Source organism: Aedes albopictus, chromosome 1 (assembly GCF_035046485.1).
Source record: "Aedes albopictus strain Foshan chromosome 1, AalbF5, whole genome shotgun sequence".
In the NCBI taxonomy this organism is placed as follows: Eukaryota; Metazoa; Arthropoda; class Insecta; order Diptera; family Culicidae; genus Aedes; species Aedes albopictus.
Window position 1 is genome coordinate 61,230,258 of NC_085136.1, and position 18,438 is coordinate 61,248,695.

An 18,438-nucleotide genomic window follows, 5' to 3' on the forward strand; every position below is an offset into this window, starting at 1 on the left:
TTCGGCATGCTAAATGAAGAGGTGTGGACTTACTATTGGTCAATGCTTCAATGTTGGCCTTTTCCCTTATCAATATTTCCACAACCTCTTTACGGCCATTTCGGCATGCTAAATGAAGAGGTGTGGACTTACTATTGGTCAATGCTTCAATGTTGGCCTTTTCCCTTATCAATATTTCCACAACCTCTTTACGGCCATTTCGGCATGCCCAATGAAGAGGTGTGGACTTACTATTGGTCAATGCTTCAATGTTGGCCTTTTCCCTAATCAATATTTCCACAACCTCTTTACGGCCATTTTGGCATGCTAAATGAAGAGGTGTGTACTTCTTTACAGTCAATGCTTCAATGTTGGCATTTTCCCTAATCAATATTCCCACAATTTCCTTATGACCATACCGGCATGCCCAATGAAGAGGTGTCCAGTTATCTTGATCCAATGCTTCAATGTCGGCATTTTCCCTAGTCAATATTTCCACAACCTCTTTATGACCTTCCTGGCATGCCCAATGAAGCGGTGTGGACTTACTTTTGGTCAATGCTTCAATGTTGGCATTTCTCCTAATCAATATTTCCACAACTTCTTCACGACCATCCAGGCATGCCCAATGAAGAGGTGTCCAGTTATCATGATCCAATGCGTCAATGTTGGCATTTTCCCTAATCAATATTTCCACAACCTCTTTACGACCATCCAGACATGCCCAATGAAGAGGTGTCCAGTTGTCTTGATCCAATGCTTCAATGTTGGCATTTTCCCTAATCAATATTTCCACAACCTCTTTACGGCCATTTCGGCATGCTAAATGAAGAGGTGTGTACTTCTTTACAGTCAATGCTTCAATGTTGGCTTTTTCCCTAATCAATATTTCCACTACTTCTTCACGACCCTTCCAGCATGCCCAATGAAGAGGTGTGGACTTACTTTCGGTCAATGCTTCAATGTTGGCTTTTTCCCTAATCAATATTTCCACAACCTCTTTATGACCTTCCTGACATGCACAATGAAGAGGTGTGGACTTACTATTGGTCAATGCTTCGATATTGGCCTTTTCCCTAATCAATATTTCCACAATTTCCTTATGACCATACCGGCATGCCCAATGAAGAGGTGTCCAGTTATCTTGATCCAATGCTTCAATGTTGGCATTTTCCCTAGTCAATATTTCCACAACCTCTTTATGACCTTCCTGGCATGCCCAATGAAGAGGTGTGGACTTACTATTGGTCAAAGCTTCGATATTGGCCTTTTCCCTAATCAATATTTCCACAATTTCCTTATGACCATACCGGCATGCCCAATGAAGCGGTGTGGACTTACTAAGGGTCAAAGCTTCGATATTGGCCTTTTCCCTAATCAATATTTCCACAATTTCCTTATGAGCATACCGGCATGCCCAATGAAGAGGTGTCCAGTTATCTTGATCCAATGCTTCAATGTTGGCATTTTCCCTAGTCAATATTTCCACAACCTCTCTATGACCTCCCTGGCATGCCCAATGAAGCGGTGTGGACTCACTAAGGGTCAAAGCTTCAATAGTGGCCTTTTCCCTCATTAATATTTCCACAACTTCTTCACGACCCATCCAGCTTGCACAATGTAGAGGTGTCCAGTTATATTGATCCAATGCTTCAATGTTGGCATTTTCCCTAATCAATATTTCCACAACCTCTTTATGACCATTCAAGCATGCCAAATGAAGAGGTGTGATTTTCTTTTCAGCTAATGCGTCAATGATGGCTTTTTCCTTAATTAATATTTCCGCACTTTCTTTATGACCATTCTGACAGGCAATATGAAGTGGAGTATTGGAATTCGATTTTGCGTTCCGAATATTAACGTCAGCTCCATTTTCTATCAGTAACTGAGCTATATGTCTTTGATCACATTCAACGGCCACATGTAAAGGAGCAAGTCCACCATTAAGTTCAACATTGGGATGCACTTGACAGTCATCTATCAAATAGGAACATATTTTGTCACTGCCGTTTTCAATGGCACTTTTGAGCATTTCTTTCTCCTTTGGTCTATGCTGGATTTCTTTTGAAAGTAAAATTTTTAACAATTCAATAGCATTACATTCACATGCCCATAAGATAAATTCTTCAGAAAACAAAGACGCCTCTTGGTCGATTTCTGATACGTATGAAATGTCTTCTTTTTCAATTATCCTTATAAAAAACTTTCTTATTCCCGGAAAAGAAGACAAAACATTTTTCATGGTGTTTTTTACATATTCAAGATTATCCCAGAGAAAGTTCGCTACGAAATACTCGGCGTATAAATGATGGGTGAAAAACACTACATCGTCAATAAATTGTACAAGAATGGATTTTTCAAACTGGTTTTGATGACGATTTTGAACGCTATCCAATTTTTTCTTGTTTTTTGGGTTTTTTAAGACAAACTTAATCTCATCAACATCAAGAAATTTAATTGCCAGTAATTGATGGTCAACATAAAAACCATCCAAAATTGATTTGTTCGAATCTACTTTTCCAATGCCATTACATGCATCCTCTGTCTTTACTTCCAAACATTTTTCTATAAATGTATCATAGACATGCTCAACTTCTTGAAACTCCTTATCTAGATAGCTTATTTCACTTCCCTTATCTAGCATAGGTGATACTTTGAACTGATCATAACGTGATTTGTAGATTTTAGACACCATTTTGGTCATTAATGGAACTCTGCACAAGCTATACAATTTCTTAATTAAAAATTTCGAATACGTATTGAGTTTTGGATCAACATCACATGCTTTCTTTTCTTTCCAAGACTGTGCAAGATAGTCAGTTATATTGTTACTGCTAAATGGTTGTAATGAAAAGTATCTGACATTCATACTGTGTTTCTGAAAAAAGCTCTGCAATGAACTTTTCTCATGACTTCTTGCACTTATAACGAGTTGAATATGTTTTGATTTCATTAATAATTCAAGTAGATTGTCTATTTTGTTACGATTTTTCTCATGAATTTCGTCATACCCATCAAAGAGCATCGTAATTTGATCATCATTTTTTTATTCAAAACGCTTCGTATGAGTTCAACATTTTTTTGAGATAACGCAGATTTGAGAATATCTAATGATGAAACGTTTCCTAAAACGTCTTTTGAATGTTGTATTCTGTTCAAGTGAAATAAGAAAACTGCTCCTGATGTGAGTTTTTGATGCTCTAGCGCAACATAGTGGAGAAGTTCAGTTTTACCTATGCCAGGCTCCGCTGTTAAAACTAAACACCGATTATGTGAAAACATAGGCTTGAGATTTGCTACAAACTGTATATCTGACATTTTCTTGTATGTTCCATTAAGAAGCGTTATTCTATCATATATTTCATGTATTTCACATTTCAATTTTTCTTCAAATGAACTAAGTACCATTCTGTTTGCATGAGATATTTTGTTAGTCATTTCGAGCACAGGTATGCTTGAATCAATAATATGTGAAGCATTTTTTTCAAAACCCCAAACTACTTCAGATATTATTTTTCCTCTGCACCTCTTTTCCTCTTTTACAAAAGTAATCACTCTGTTAATATATAACTGATTGGTTACATTCAATATCGGATACATTTCTACAATTTTGGACCGTAACCTGTTGAAATACTGCGCGACAAAATCTTGATCTAAGTATGGTTTGGAATTGCCTTGTTCGCACTGAAGCGCTGCGTCAAAATAATCATGCAAATCTCTCACCGCTTTTTTATCATCGACTTCGGTTAGCTTACCTAAAACGTCGGGTCGCAGCCACTGCCTCATCCACAAGTGCAACTCCTCGACGATGAAGAATTCCAACTCATCCGGTTGATGCACTGATAATGTGAGGTGCTCAAAAAAATCTCTCACATCAGATGCGTCCACATAGAATAATGATGAATGGTGTTTGTTCCGTGAATCCTTTCCATCGAACAGTTTCTCCTTCGTAATAACCTTCTTATTCATGTCACTCAACTCAGTTTTCAATTTTCGATACAGTTCAGCTTTACAAATTAGATCCCAATTGAATGTATCTTTGAATACCAGCTGACCATTCGCGGTTGTTGTTAGAATCAAAGCTAAAAGATTTTCGTACTTCTTTAAATGAGCAGATACAGTTCCGCAACGAAAAAGATCTTTGATGGCGGCAATCAAGTTGTCGAAATCCTGACCCCCCACTAGTGGGTAGCTTGCATACACATTTTGCGGTTTATTGACGTTGAATTCTGGTGGCTTAACAATTGGTTTCATATTGTGTAGCTCTGGTTGAAGTACTTTGTATAGTTCAGCAATGAAAATCAATGAGTCGTTGAAGGCATCTTGGAAACTTATATGGTTGTTTTCCGACTCCTTCAAAATATCACTTAAATAAGCTTTGTATTTCCGTAACTCGTTCGTAATAGTTCCTGCATTGAAAAGTTTCTTAAGAGCTTTCACCAGGGAATCAAAATCATTGTTGGCGTATTCCATGATTGATTGAATGGTCGTGTCAGTCGGTGTAAGAACTTTCTGCGTTGCTCCTTTAAAAGTAAAGCGGAGATATTCGTCTGCATCTCGATTTTCGATGGAGATGCAATCTCCTGCGGAATTCAACTTTTCATCAAGTTTCTTATTGGTAAACAGCAGAAACTTAAGTTTGCCTTTGAACCTGTCTCGAATTAACATGTAAGAAGTGAAATATTTGTACAAATTGAAATCCCCTTTCTCCCGATTCGCATTAGGAAGCAAGCCATTGAGATCTATCCTTGAATCTTCGCCGTCAGCATGTTTTGATTGTAGAAAAGTCCATTGCTTGGCTGTCTTATCGTACAGTACCACGTGATCAAACTTATCCGCGAATGTCAGTTCATAAGCCAAGTTGAAATCCTTTCCTTCTCGTGTCAGTCTAAGCAAAAGAAGTTGGGCTAACTGCTTTTGGTACACATCACCGTGAGTTCCAGACTTGATGGTGCTTTCATACGCCACAAGCGGTGTGATTTCTGGATCAATAACGTTTTGCTTTGAGTGCAGCATTTTGCATCTGAAATGAAAAAAAAAAATAGTTGCTAAAATGAGTATTTGTTTGGTCAGGGGTCGTTCAAATATGACGTCCATCGTTTAGGGGGGGGGAGTTGGGTCAGTTTTCAGAAGCAGAAAAAATGTAACATTTCTTTTTATTTAGATAAGTGTAGTTTTTCCTCGAACATCATTGTTGTTTTGCTTTGATTAGCGGAAAAATTAGATTATGATAAGCGGCACCTTTATTAAAGATTATTATTCTTCTGCTTTTTCTTCTTCTAGGCGTAACGTCCAGCACAGTGCTCATGAGAGTTTCCTCTGCCAATGACCATTATGCATCGTGTGGCAGACACGAAGATACTTTATGCCCAAGGAAGTCAAAGAAATTCCCTTAACGAAAAGATCCTGGACCGACCGGGAGCTGAATCCGTCATCCCCAGGATGGTCATGCTTGAGCCTCACGCCTTTTACGCACTTTTAAAATCCTTTTAAAATCCTGATATTTTTTAAGAAAAGCAAGCATTTTATCAAAGCCATCATTGAATTGACTTACAACTTATTGATGGCACATACTCCGACGTTGTGTTCAGCGTAAAAGCAGAGCTGAAAAATATCAGATGTCTCAGTTGACTGCTTGAGTACCTTCACTAACATTGGGAGCTGATCAATATCAAGACGATACTAACAAGCTAAGATATAACTTTTCACACATTCACAGATCACTTTGCGGTCTTCGATAAAGTTTTTTTTTGCATATTCTAGGTTCTATTTTATTGACCGTTAAAAACAAGAACGTAGTGAGTGTAGTGAGACGTCTGTTTGTATGTGGGTTTAATATGTCAAGATTTTGTTCTCTTACACATATTTATCGCTTGCATTGATTTTATTTACTTTCGTAGTTCCGGCGAAGCATCAAACGCTGGTTGTGCAACCTTACCAGTAGTCTTTAATGTGGTATGAGCCTATTTTCTAGCAGCTCCTCAGGTTATTAAAAAAGCCGTGATGTGATGTGTCGCATGGTACATTTGGTTACTTTCCGGAACAGGTTCCGGAGCACCACCGGGTCTCCCAAATATAATCTGAGGCAATATCATTGCTAACGTACATCAGGTTACCTAAAAAAACCACGATTTGATTTGTCTTATGCATGGGTACAAATCACTTTTACATTTGCACACTTCCAGTGGGACACCCAGAACTAGTTTCGGGACACTGTCGGTTGTCTAAAATATGGTCTGAGTCTATGTTCTTACGAATCGATCATCGTGTTATCAAAAAAGGGTCTCCAGTTGGCCTAGTGGTTAAGGCTATGAATCGCCAATCCGGAAACGGCGGGTTTGATTCCCGTTCCGGTCGGGAACATTTTCTCGACTTCCTGAGCATAGTGTATCATTGAACTTGCCTCACAATATACAAATTCATGCAATGGCGGGCAAAGAAATGAAACTTATCGACAACTTAACAGTGCCGGGCCGACTCAAGACACAAGAGACTCTCCGGTAATCCCAGGGTCGGCTAGCTACTGGGTAATCAAGGACGGTTCGCGATACAAAAACACTACACACAGATCTTTCACGTTTCTTAACCCTTATGTGGCCGACAGGGTACCCGGGTACCCAGCACTCATTTAAAATACACGGTGTAGAAAAAAGCAAAAAGTTTGTCGGACACATAACGGTTAATATAATTTATTAAAGTTCCTAATTGTGGCGTGTGCGTGTTGTTCTGTGTATAAAATCTGTGTTAATTTGTTAAGTGTTTCCTATTCTATGGCTTGTACCGGTACATACCGCTGCTTCTCGATGGTACTTGGTTCGGTGGCCGACACAGCGACTCCTGTCGAGCTGTGCGGCCGGAAATCTCGCCGGATGGCAAGGTGAGCGGGCCGGTACTTGGCCGACGGGCCAGCGGGCGTTTTGGGGGGGGGGGGGGTTTCACTGGTTCAACCACTGCACTGTTTAAGAAACACGTCTTAAGCACACGGACGCCTGATTTTTCTGTCTAATTTTAAGCAATGGCTGTTCGAAATTATCTTCTCCCTTATTCCGTCTTTCTCATCATTTTAGTATTTGCTCATTGCCTCAGCCATCTTCATGCTTGGTAGCGAGACAACACATTTACAGCGGCACATCCCTAACGCTTCTGTGGTACGTTCTGCTGTTATTACACGAGAAACGTGAAGGGTCCGACACTTACAACCAACATAAAAACAAAAATCAACAATCTTGTAACCAAACGGTTACAGAAAACCCTTCAATTATTAACTGTGGAAGTGCTCTAAGGAACACTAAGTAGAAGAGAGGCAGGCCAAGTTCCAATGCGAACGCCGAGCTATAGAGAAGAAGAAGAAGTTATCAAAAAAGCTGCTATTTGATGTACTGTCAAACCCCGCGTATTCATCACTCTTTAATAAGACACTTTTTAACTTGTACCCCGCTCATTCGAAATTTGTTGAATTAAAAAAAAGGTCAAATGTCTCAGTGTAATACACTGTAAATACGAATGATACGATATTGTGATGTTACTTACACCCGCAGCGGCTCCTCGTGCAGCTGCTACTTCCGAAAGTTCTAATTTGGTGCATTCCGACACCTGATCCGTTTGGTGATCAACCGCAGTGAACCTCGGAAGCCAACAATCGTAAAATGTACAAGCTATCAATTCGTACCACCACAATATCTGTAAGATTTGTGTTCAAAAACAAATCATACAATCTAAACAAAACTAAAATAGAATTAGTTTCGATAAGAATTGAAAGTTTACACAGGTAATTTGACAGCAATCATTGTCGAATCAGCGTGGTTTTATGGTACGACACGCATGGATTTGATTCAATTTCACATTTACAACTTTCGGTTCACATTTTACCACTTACCGATTGTCCCTGATGTGGTCTTAGACTAGTTTCATGCAAATTATTAATCAGTTCTCCTAAAAAATTGATGTAATGCATGTATGGGTTTGGTTCATTCGTGCATTTCGCCAGTTCCGGCGAGGCACTCGAATCTGGTTCCGGAACACTACTGAATTGAGACTATTTTCTTGCTGACCGTTCTTCGCGTTATCGAAGAAGCCGTTATTTAGTGTGCTACGTGTATGCGTTTGGCTTTTTTTTACATTTGACCACTTCCGTCGGGGTACCTGGAACCGGTTTCGGCACACTATTGGTTTTCCAAAGTATGGTCTATGATTTTGTTTGTTAACCGTTCATCAGCTTAAATTTTGTCGATGGGGTGAACAAGGACAGACGAGTGCAGTGCAGAGTGAGGGCCGAGTTCACTCGCTTCGAAAATTTTAACACTACAGCGGGGAACACTTTCACCAGGTACTAACCAGGTAGGTACTAAAATAGTTTATTTTGCTTTGCTTTTTCAATTAACAAGAAGAAGTATGATATTTAGAAATCTTGAGTAACCAGCTCTAATTTCACCATGACACCACTGAATGGAAAGCCGAATCAAACGAAACAGTAAATGAGATTTTAGCAGAAATACGTTTCTCTTACACTTATGACTAAACACCCGACAGTATTTACATAACTCGAATTTGGTAAACAAGAACAGAAGTGTTCCCAACAGTGTTGGTAAAAACTCAAATTCTCAAATCTCATCGTTGACTTGTTTCACGCGCGAAACTCACCACCGAAAAAATCATGTATGATTTAACTCGTGATTTCACTCATTGCTCTACGTCGTGGTTTTCTTATTTATTCACATCAAAGTTCTGAGGATTATATGATAGGTCAAAAGCAAATCTAGCGTATAATAACATTGAATATCGTTCAAATTGATTTGGATTCGTTTTACAAGCGAACGAGATTTCGGTGCTTGACTCGTGAGAGCGAGATTTTGCATGAAAATCTCGCGCGTGAGAAATTGATTCATAATCGCGCGCGAGTTAGCTCACGCGGGAGCAGTTCATGAGTGTGCTTTGAGTGTGATTTTACCAGCACTAGTTCCCAAAGTGCCAAGTGTTGCGACTGGAACAGTTTAGCGTACCAAAAACCCACCCACCATCTCTGCTGGTGCGGGTTGGTCCAATGCCGCAAGTGCGATGCTCAACCCTCATGAAAACGACAATCCTCCGTGTGATCAACGCTTTTTCTGTGACTGAAAGCCGAAAAAATACCCCTTTGGCTTGCATACAAGGCCGTTCAAACCAACGGTGCAAAATCATCGCTGTGAACAGCGACTGGACAAAGATCATCAGCACCTGAATGACAACGCTGGGATGAATAACATTTTCGCTGTCGTGAACTGCTGGATACTTACATGCAATATTGTGTAGTTTCAACGCTGAATATAAAGTATCCGAACCGCAATTGACTGAACTTTCCACCAGTTTTTTTTGTGTGTGAGGCACCAAACACACGTTCTTTGCAACAGTCTTCACAAAACTGACACTTGCCATACATTTCAAGCACTTATCAATGAATTTTCTTGATTTATCTTATCTTGCTTATAGTGTATTGCATTGCTAACTGGACTGCGACAGAGTGCGGAATCTTAAATAAAAGTGCGATATTGCATCAAATCGTTCCGGTGTCTTCACCGCACTTATTCATCATGAGCTACTGATCTGACACCAAATCGAACTTTTATTTGAGATTCCGCACTTCCTCGTCGCACTTTTACAGGCGCAATGCGCAATATCTTATCAGTGTTCAATGAGCACTTCAACTTTGTCAATTAACCATTTCGTGTTCGTAAACTGTGTGGCAAGCGCGCTGGTACTATGTATATGCCCAAACAAGATAACAGTGCTTGCATTACAAAAACATCTTGGACCGATCCGCGCATTTACGGCTTATCACTCGTTTTAGCTAGATGCCCTATGTAGGCCTAGGTAGCTTATATCAAATGGCTACAAATCAGCCAACGTACATTTCCCACCATCGGAAAAGCACAAAAATGGTCATAAGTGTTTTGTTTTTCGATGAATTTTGATGAAATTTTCACAACTTCCCGAAAAACTCTTCTAGTTTATGATGCTGGGGACATGGGTACCTGGTCCACATGGTTCCGGAGATATTCCGGATTGTCTTGGGGTACCAAAATTGGCCACATACTTTGCGCAATGTATATCTCAAGATCCCGATTAGGTAGAAATATAGTGTCTTCGACGAATTTGTTCAGCAGGTTAATAACTAACTGGCAACTGTGACTTTGGTTCGCAATTCGGCCGCTAGGCGGCGCCAGTGTCAAAAATGTTCAAACCCTCATATCTCAGAAACCTGATAAGATAGAATGATGCTGTCTTCGGCAAAATTCTTCAGAAAGCTCAGAACTATCTGATAGCAATGTTTTTGGTTTGGGATTTATCCGCTAGGTGGCGCATTGTGTCTGAAAAACTTAAACACTTATATCTCGATACTCTAATGAGGTACAAGCATGCCGTTTTCAGCAAAGTTGTTCAGTAGGGTTAGAACTATCTGGCAATGTCGTCTTTGGTTCGAGAATCGTCCGTTAGGTGGTGCCAGGGTCAAAAATCTTCAAACTTATATATTTCAGAATCCTGATAAGATAGAATGATGTCGTCTTCAACAAAATTCTTCAGCAAGCTAAAAACTGTCTGATAGTTGAGTCTTTGATTCGTGATTTATTCGCTAGGTGGCACCTTGTGTATACTATTCAAACACGTGTATCTCGTTACTGTAATAAGCTAAAAGCATGGCGTTTTGTGTAAAATTGTTCAGCAGGTTGAGATCTATGCAGCAATGGTGACGCTAGGTGACACCAGCAATCAAAACATTCAAACAATTTTATCTCAAAAATCGGAAAACGTCCAGAAAATTGTTCCGAAAGTTAAGAGGAAGTAAGACGTATCTGGTGTCCTTGGTTCTGACATTATTCGATAGGTTCCGCAACTATGAAGAAAATATTTGTATGAACACCCTAATGAACAAGAAGTATCCCATTTTCAGTATAGTTGTTCAGCAACCTAAGAGCCTTTCGGCAGGATAGTAACGGTCGAGTACGGTGGTACAAGAGGCAATACTTTAACTCTGTTGGCGAACCTACGCCAGCGCGCCTCTATTAGTTGTTGTCTTTATACAACGCTAGGTACGGAGGGAAACGGAACCCATCTGGATGGCATGTCAACTACCTACACTATCAACGGTGAGTCTGTATCGTTTCTGTGAGGAGAAGCAATGATAATTGTTTAAAAAATTGACTGTGTGGTAACATCGTGCCAAAATCATTAACGCTATTTGATAATCATATTATCAGAATTAATATAATTGAAATCAAATATTTCTTCCCTTGAATTTGTGCCAATTGTTAAAGGTAGTATCATGCTATAGAAGTATCAACATTCGTTAATTTGTGTGTGATTTGCCAGGTATTAGTTTCTCTAAAATATTGCTGTATACTTAACCTAGGATGCTAAATGAAACTTACATGCTAAAGTGGTAATTTAACATATTATTATAAAATCATGCAAACACTTAAAAACTACCTTAAAAATTACAGTACGCAGTAAAAGTACGGCTGGAACTTCGATTCCCGACTCAGTACTTCGAGAACAGACAGTTTGACCAAGTGACCTAACTTTAGACTGGTTCATACACAAGACATAGATCGGACTAGTCTCACGAACAACATTAAACGTTAATTTGAAAAACCAACGACTGAATCACTCCCCAGTCCTATGATTGTGAAATACCACAAATTTATCAGTTATATCGCCGAAATTGTACCTATTTGTAACATACATGAATTGTTATACTCAACAGGAAAATAATAATCCCCATACTATTAAATCCCATGCAACGGTCCTTTCATTCCGGGATTATTATTTCGGAAACCGCCTCCCCCCGTTGGTAATTGCCAACAGACTCCCTGCAGACAAATTTACAATATTGCTTCTTTTGCTCCGTTTTTTTTTCTTCCGGAAATGTCTCCGGGAATTTCTACAGGAACTCTTCCGGGAATTGTTCCAAGAATTTTTCCGGGAATTCCGACGGGAATTTATCCAAGAATTCCACTGGGAATTCCTCAAGAGCTTCCTCCTAGAATTTATTCAGGAAATCATCTGGGTATTCTTCTAGGACCTCCTCCAGAAGTTTCTCCGGGAAATCCTCTAGGAAATTTTCCAGGAATTCCTCCGGGGATTCCTCCGGAAATTTCCCCAGGATTTCATCTAGGACTCTCACGAGGAACTCTTTTAGGAATTCATTCGGCAATTTCTGCAGAAATTCTTCAGGGATTTTTTCCAGGAATTCCTCCAGACTTTTATTCCGAGAATTTCTCCGGAAATTTCACTCCTCCGGGAATTTCTTCAGGAATTCCACCGGGATGTTCTATAGGAATTCCTCCAAGGATTTCTCTAGGAATTTCTCTAGGAATTTCTCCGGGGATTTTTCCAGGAGTTTCTACAGGAATATATCCAGGAATTTTCTAAGGAAAACTGTCAATTTTCTTTTTATCAAGAAAATCCTCTCGGAATTACTCCAGGAATCTCTTCAGGAAGTCTTCCGTGATTTTTTTTCTCACAAAACACTGGAGAATTTCTCCCGAAATTCCTCTAAGTCTTCCTTTACGAATACCTCCGGGAATGGCTCCTGTAATTCCTCCGGGAATTTCTCCAGGAATTCCTCCGAGAATGTCTCCGGGAATTTCTCCAGGAAATCCTCCAGGAATTGTTTTCGGAATTTATTCTGGAAATCTTCCAGAGAATCCTCCAGAAATTACTCCGGGAATTTTTGAAGGAAATCTCCGGAATTTTCTCAGGAAATTCTCAGGGAATTTCACCAAGTACTCCTTTGAGGATCCCTCTAGGATTTCCTCCAGGCATTCCTCCGGTAATTTCTCCAGCAATTCCTCTGGAAAAGTCTTCAGGAAATCCTCCTTCCTGGGGGGTTCCCCGAAGGAAATTCCAGAATGAATCTCTGGAGGAATCTCCGCAGGGAATTCCTGGAGGAATTCCCGGGATAATTCCTGGAGAAATACCCTGGAAATAATCCCGGAAAAAGTCCTTGAGAAATTACTGAACGAATCACCGGAGGAATTGCTGATGGGAGTCTTAGAAGAATTCCCAGAGAAGTTCCTGGGGGGAATCGTAAGGAAATTCCTAGTGAAATTCCAGGAAAAAATTTGGAAGGATTTCCTGAAGAAATTCCAGGGAGAATTTCCAGAGACAAAAGAAGACACAAAGGAGAAATTCCTAGAGAAAATCCCAGAGGGATTCCTGGAGAAACTCAGAGGGTTTTCTGAAAACAAAAGTCACGGAAGACTTCCTGAAGGAAGACTTCCTGGAGAAATTCCCAGTAGATTTTTTTGAAAAAAAAAACCGGAAGTTATCCTGTAGGAATTTCCGGAGGAATTTCTGGAGGGATCCCCGGAAGAATTTCTGGCTGGATTCCCATTCCCCTTGTAACGATTGTGTTGTGCACACAACGTACAGCAGTTTAAGCGCCACTCTCGGGTTAGAGAGACTGCTGACGCTTTTCACAGGTCCGGCTAGGAGACTCTGTCCAAGGGCGAGTTTTAGAAGTGGCTAAAACACTCAGTCCTATCTGACAAACCCAAGCAGAAGCATCAACGAATTATGACCAAGAAAAACGATATCCGAATAAAAATTAACGAAAATATAAACTATTAAAACGATCAATAAATTCAATGACGAAAGCAACTGTATTTCTGGCCGTAGAGGTTTTAATTACAAATTTAGGGCCCTAACTTTGAGCTCAAAGTACCTTAACTATGACTTACGGTTTTACAAGATTTGTTCTGGTGATGGGTGCCGAGGAGATGCTGGTCGTGTAGCACAGAGTTTGGTCGCGCGACGCAATGCACCCGAGGTGACGGTATCTCGGACCGTGGGTGTCGCGTGGCGGCGGAAGAAACACTCGGAATGTCGCAGGGTATCTCCGTGAGCGTCTACCTTGCGCTGCGACGAGCGGGTGATGATCGAGAGAGGATGCAACGGAGCCGGCTTGGCTATCGAACACTACACGCGTGACACGTCCTGGAACAAGCTCTGCGCGTCTGACGGTCGGTTGATGGAGCCGCTTGGTATCACGTTCTTATCACTGCCGTTCACGCGGCAGATGGGGCGTGAGCACGGGTGGAGGCACACAGATCGACTCCACGAATCCGTCGCAGGAATTTGGATTCTGGACCAGGCGCGTGCTCGGTGCTCGGTGCGGGGCGTCTCGCCCACTTTGCGGGTTTGTAGAATGGAAAAAAAAAACCCTTCGTTGAAGGGAAAGCTACCCAACAACGATATTAGGACTCAACTACACATTTCAATCACGAAGGATCTTACCTATGCTTTTTTGTTTGTTAATCACGCACGGCGAATAATTCCGAATTGTTCGGATAGGATTTCTAAAATCTGGAAACTAGTACAAATTCTCGTTTTTGGAACACTATTTCGACTAGAAATCTCAAAATTCTCACCTCACTATTTAACTTTCAGTAGCACAACTCAACTCAACTTAGAACTGATCTTTGATCGTTTTCACCGGTTAACTAGACGGTGTAGCGTATGACTGGACGTCTGGCTTGCTCTACATCAAGAAACTGATTGATTGCCTCCACACAAATTTTGCCTCATGTAGGCCCGCGAGCTAATTTGCATATCGTACGATACATCGGATGATCTTTGATCTACCAATCATCAACAGCCACGTGAAGCGTGATCCGAGCATTCTCTTTCTAGCTCAGAGTCGAAGCCGCAAACCCTATTGCGATCCGTACCGCTGGGGTGTGAGCCATCTCACGTAGCAGGCACTCTTACTCAATCCGTTTCGCTCCTGGGATTTGGGGTTATCTGAGAGTTTTGAGTGGTGCCTTAAATTACGAAATGCGAAGGTAGCAATCTCCCTTTTTCTTGAGAGCGAGTACTAAAAACATGCTGTCAGTTTTAATTTTAATGGGATTCCTATGGAATCACCTGGCAGATTCGTACAAGTCGTTACACCCTGGAGGAATTTCTGGAGGATTTCCCGGACAATTTCTTGAAGAAATGTCCGAAGTAATTCCTAGCGGATTTCCTGAAGAAATTTCCGAAGGAATTCCCGGAGATATTCCTGGAGGAACTCCTAGAAAAATTCTCGGAGAAATCCAGCCCGGAGAAATTCTTGAAAGAATTCCTGAGGAAAATCCCGGAGCAATTCATGGAGTAATTCCCGGAGCAACTCATGGAGGTATTCCTGGGGAAATTCTCTGGAAAAACCGGAGGAATTCCTGGAGAAATTCCCAGAAGAATTTCTGGGGAAATTCTCAGAAGAATTTCTGGGGAAATCTCCGCAGGAGTTCCTGATGTGGGTCCTAGAGGAAATCCTGGAAAAATTCGGAAAAATTCCCGGAGATATTTCCAGAGGAATGCATAGAGAAATTCTCGGAGACATTCCCGGAGGAGAAAACGGAGCAATATGGTGAGGTGACAAAATTTGTCTGCAGGGGGTAAAAGACGGTGTTGCGAATAACCTAGCGAATAAATCAGGAATCAAATTTTTAATTTTCTGAAGAACTTTGTTGAAGACGGCATCATTCTATCTTATCAAGATTCTGATATATAGAAGTTTGAAGATTTTTTACCCTGGCGCCACCTAACGGACGATTCTCGAACCAAAGACGACATTGCCAGATAGTTCTAACCCTGCTGAACAACTTTGCTGAAAACGGCATGCTTATACCTCATTAGGGTATCGAGATATACGTGTTTAAATTTTTCAGACACAATGCGCCACCTAGCGGATAAATCCCAAACCAAAAACCTTGCTATCAGATAGTTCTGAGCTTGCTGAAGAATTTTGCCGAAGACAGCATCATTCTATCTTATCAAGTTTCTGAGATATGAGGGTTTGAACATTTTTGACACTGGCGCCGCCTAGCGGCCGAATCGCGAACCAAAGTCACCGTTGCCAGTTAGTTATTAACCTACTGAACAAATTCGCCGAAGACACTATACTTCTTCCTAATCGGGATCTTGAGATATACATTGCACAAAGTATGTGGCCAATTTTGGTACCCCAAGACAATCCGGAATATCTCCGGGACCATGTGGACCAGGTACCCATGTCCCCAGCATCATAAACTAGAAGAGTTTTTCGGGAAGTTGTGAAAATTTCATCAAAATCCATCGAAAAACAAAAAAGTTATGACCATTTTTGTGCTTTTCCGAAGGTGGAAAATGTACGTTGGCTGGATGAAGGTTAACCTTTAACTCTTATCGTTTTCTTGCAATTTTGATTTAACTGTGCGGCACAATGCGCAAAAAAGTGCTTTTCATGACAGTTGCAAATTTATGATCTGAAATGCTATGTTAAAATCGATAAGAGATAAGAGATAACGATAAGAGATAAAAGTTTGATGTCAAAGAACGAACCGTAGAGTGGGACAGGGGCCACAACTTTGCCAAAGAAAGAATTTTAATTTATTACGCATGTTTCAAAGATAACACAAGTTTACAAAATAAAACGAAAGTCGTGAACTTCTGTCAACGACCAAAATTTTTGAAGCACAATTTAGTGCTGTTTTCGAAACCGACCTTTAAATTTTTTTAAGTAGAACAGTTTTTGAGTTTTAGCTTTGCAACTTTTCAAAATATGTAATTTACTAAAATTCAAATATATTGCGTTTTGTTCAACCAATTAAAAATCTTTTTCCATAAATTAAAAGCTGAATACAATACCATTCGATCATCTGAATACAGGTTTTGCGTCAGATTGATGAAATTCAAGATATTGGCGAGTTTTAGGGACAATCTTCTTAAATTTTAGCAAAATTCCCAAAATTTTTGAAGAAATGTATTTTTTCAATAAGAAAAAAAACAACTTAAAAATTCTTTCTCGACGTTTATTTGACATATCATATGTAGGCGAGTTACAGTAAAAATTTCAGCTCAATCGGATCATTGATTACGGAGAATGAGATGTTTGAAGTGAGCGACTTTGCTTAAAAATAGAACAAAAATCGATTTCAAATCATCAACCTTGTATGGAAAGTCGAAAAAATTTCCGCTCTACTGTAATTTTTTTCTTTCGCGTTTTCGAACTCAGGGCATGATTCTACACCAAATATGATCATCAGCTTACCGAGTTCAAAAATGCTGTAAACTAGTGTAATTGACACAAACCAATAAAAATACACAATTTTTAGCTATTTTGCTCTAGAAAACTTAGTTATGCTACTAAACCAATCGATTCAAAGATGCCATTTGATAGAAAATTCAATAATCTTTCGAATAAGGGTCAAAAAACTTCGATAAGTTTGACCATTTTCAAGTTATAGCCAGTTAAGGCAATAAGAGTCAAAAACATGCGAAGTTCAATAACTACGTAACGGTTGAGATTTGACCATATGCGTAGAACAATTTTTTTCTCCATTTATGGTCCTCTAACACCCTTTAAAAAGTTTGCACTCATGAACCTAACACCCTGTATGCAATCAGCAGGCAATCAATATGCCAACCTTTCAGCTCAAACCGTCATTCGGATCTGTGGATTTATGGATTGTGGAGACTGCTACAAGTCTGGTGACGGATGATAAGGATTATTGAAGTGAATTGTTCTCTGCTTTCTTTATGGCGTGATCCCAGATTACCTGTTTTCTTCCTGGAATGTAATCTAATCTAAACAATTTAAATCTTATACAGTAGACGTTCGACAAGTGCAACATGTTTACGTCTCACTTATCGAATGAAATTCGATAACTGAAACAACTTACAGACGTCACATAACTGTCATAACTGTTATCGTCGCATTGTAACAAAAGTGCATGCAAAAAACATCGCATCGTTGTTGACATTTCATTTTGACCGATAGCGGTGTGATAAATGCAAAATTGATGCACTTAGTGGACTTGCAGTTAAAAAGCATTGCAGTTAGAGCGTTTGCACCGAGCGAACGTCTACTGTATCTGTGTGTTTGCATTCTATGAACTGAGCTTTTTAATTCACTTTGAATTAAGATAAGGGAACACACGGAGTGAACGCGGTGCGTGCTATCTACCGTCTAACTTTTATATTTTTGCTTTCTGAAAAAATAAAAAGATCAGGCTTTAATTGCGTCTCCAGGTAGAGGTTCCTCCCCGGTTTTCAAATGACATTCTTTTTTCAATAATTGATATCTTGATATCGTCCACATTTTTTGCCTTTCTCGTGCACTTAGTGTCCTGGAAAGGCTATATGTTCACTCCAAAAATAACTTTTTTGATAGAAGGCCCAAAGGGTCGAGTCACATATACCAATCGACTCAGCTCGACGAATTGAGGTGATGTCTGTGTGTGTGTATGTGTGTGTACGAATAAACTCACATCACTTTTTGGCAGTAAACCTCAACCGATTTAAATGACCGATGGTTCATTCGACGCGGAATCTGGTCCTATTGTTTCCTATTGAGAATAATTCGGATCGGTCCAGCCGTTCCGGAGTTATGGCCATTTAGGTGTCCCGGACCGGAACCCCTGGAAGGGGACAGACATGAAAATGCAACAAACCCATGCATGC

The 18,438-nt window shown here is 40.1% G+C and overlaps 1 protein-coding gene across 1 annotated transcript; it reads right to left on the bottom strand.

The window, feature by feature from the left end:
- Nucleotides 1–2,799: 2,799 nt before the first annotated feature.
- Nucleotides 2,800–9,407, bottom strand: LOC109416384 (uncharacterized). The gene is made up of 2 exons (XM_062844640.1): nucleotides 9,252–9,407; nucleotides 2,800–5,002 (listed from the first exon to the last, which is right to left on the bottom strand). The coding sequence occupies exons 1-2, from the start codon at nucleotides 9,392–9,394 to the stop codon at nucleotides 2,953–2,955; spliced, it is 2,193 nt and encodes a 730-aa protein (XP_062700624.1). The 5' UTR covers nucleotides 9,395–9,407; the 3' UTR covers nucleotides 2,800–2,952.
- Between the last annotated feature and the right edge of the window lie 9,031 nt (nucleotides 9,408–18,438).

Bases quoted from the DNA above. Each gene is read 5' to 3' on its own strand.
- LOC109416384 (XM_062844640.1), bottom strand. From the start codon at position 9,394: ATGTATGGCAAGTGTCAGTTTTGTGAAGACTGTTGCAAAGAACGTGTG. The intron at 5,003-9,251 runs GTAAGTATCCAG...TTTTCATTTCAG, and splicing joins GAAACTACACAATATTGCAT to ATGCAAAATGCTGCACTCAA.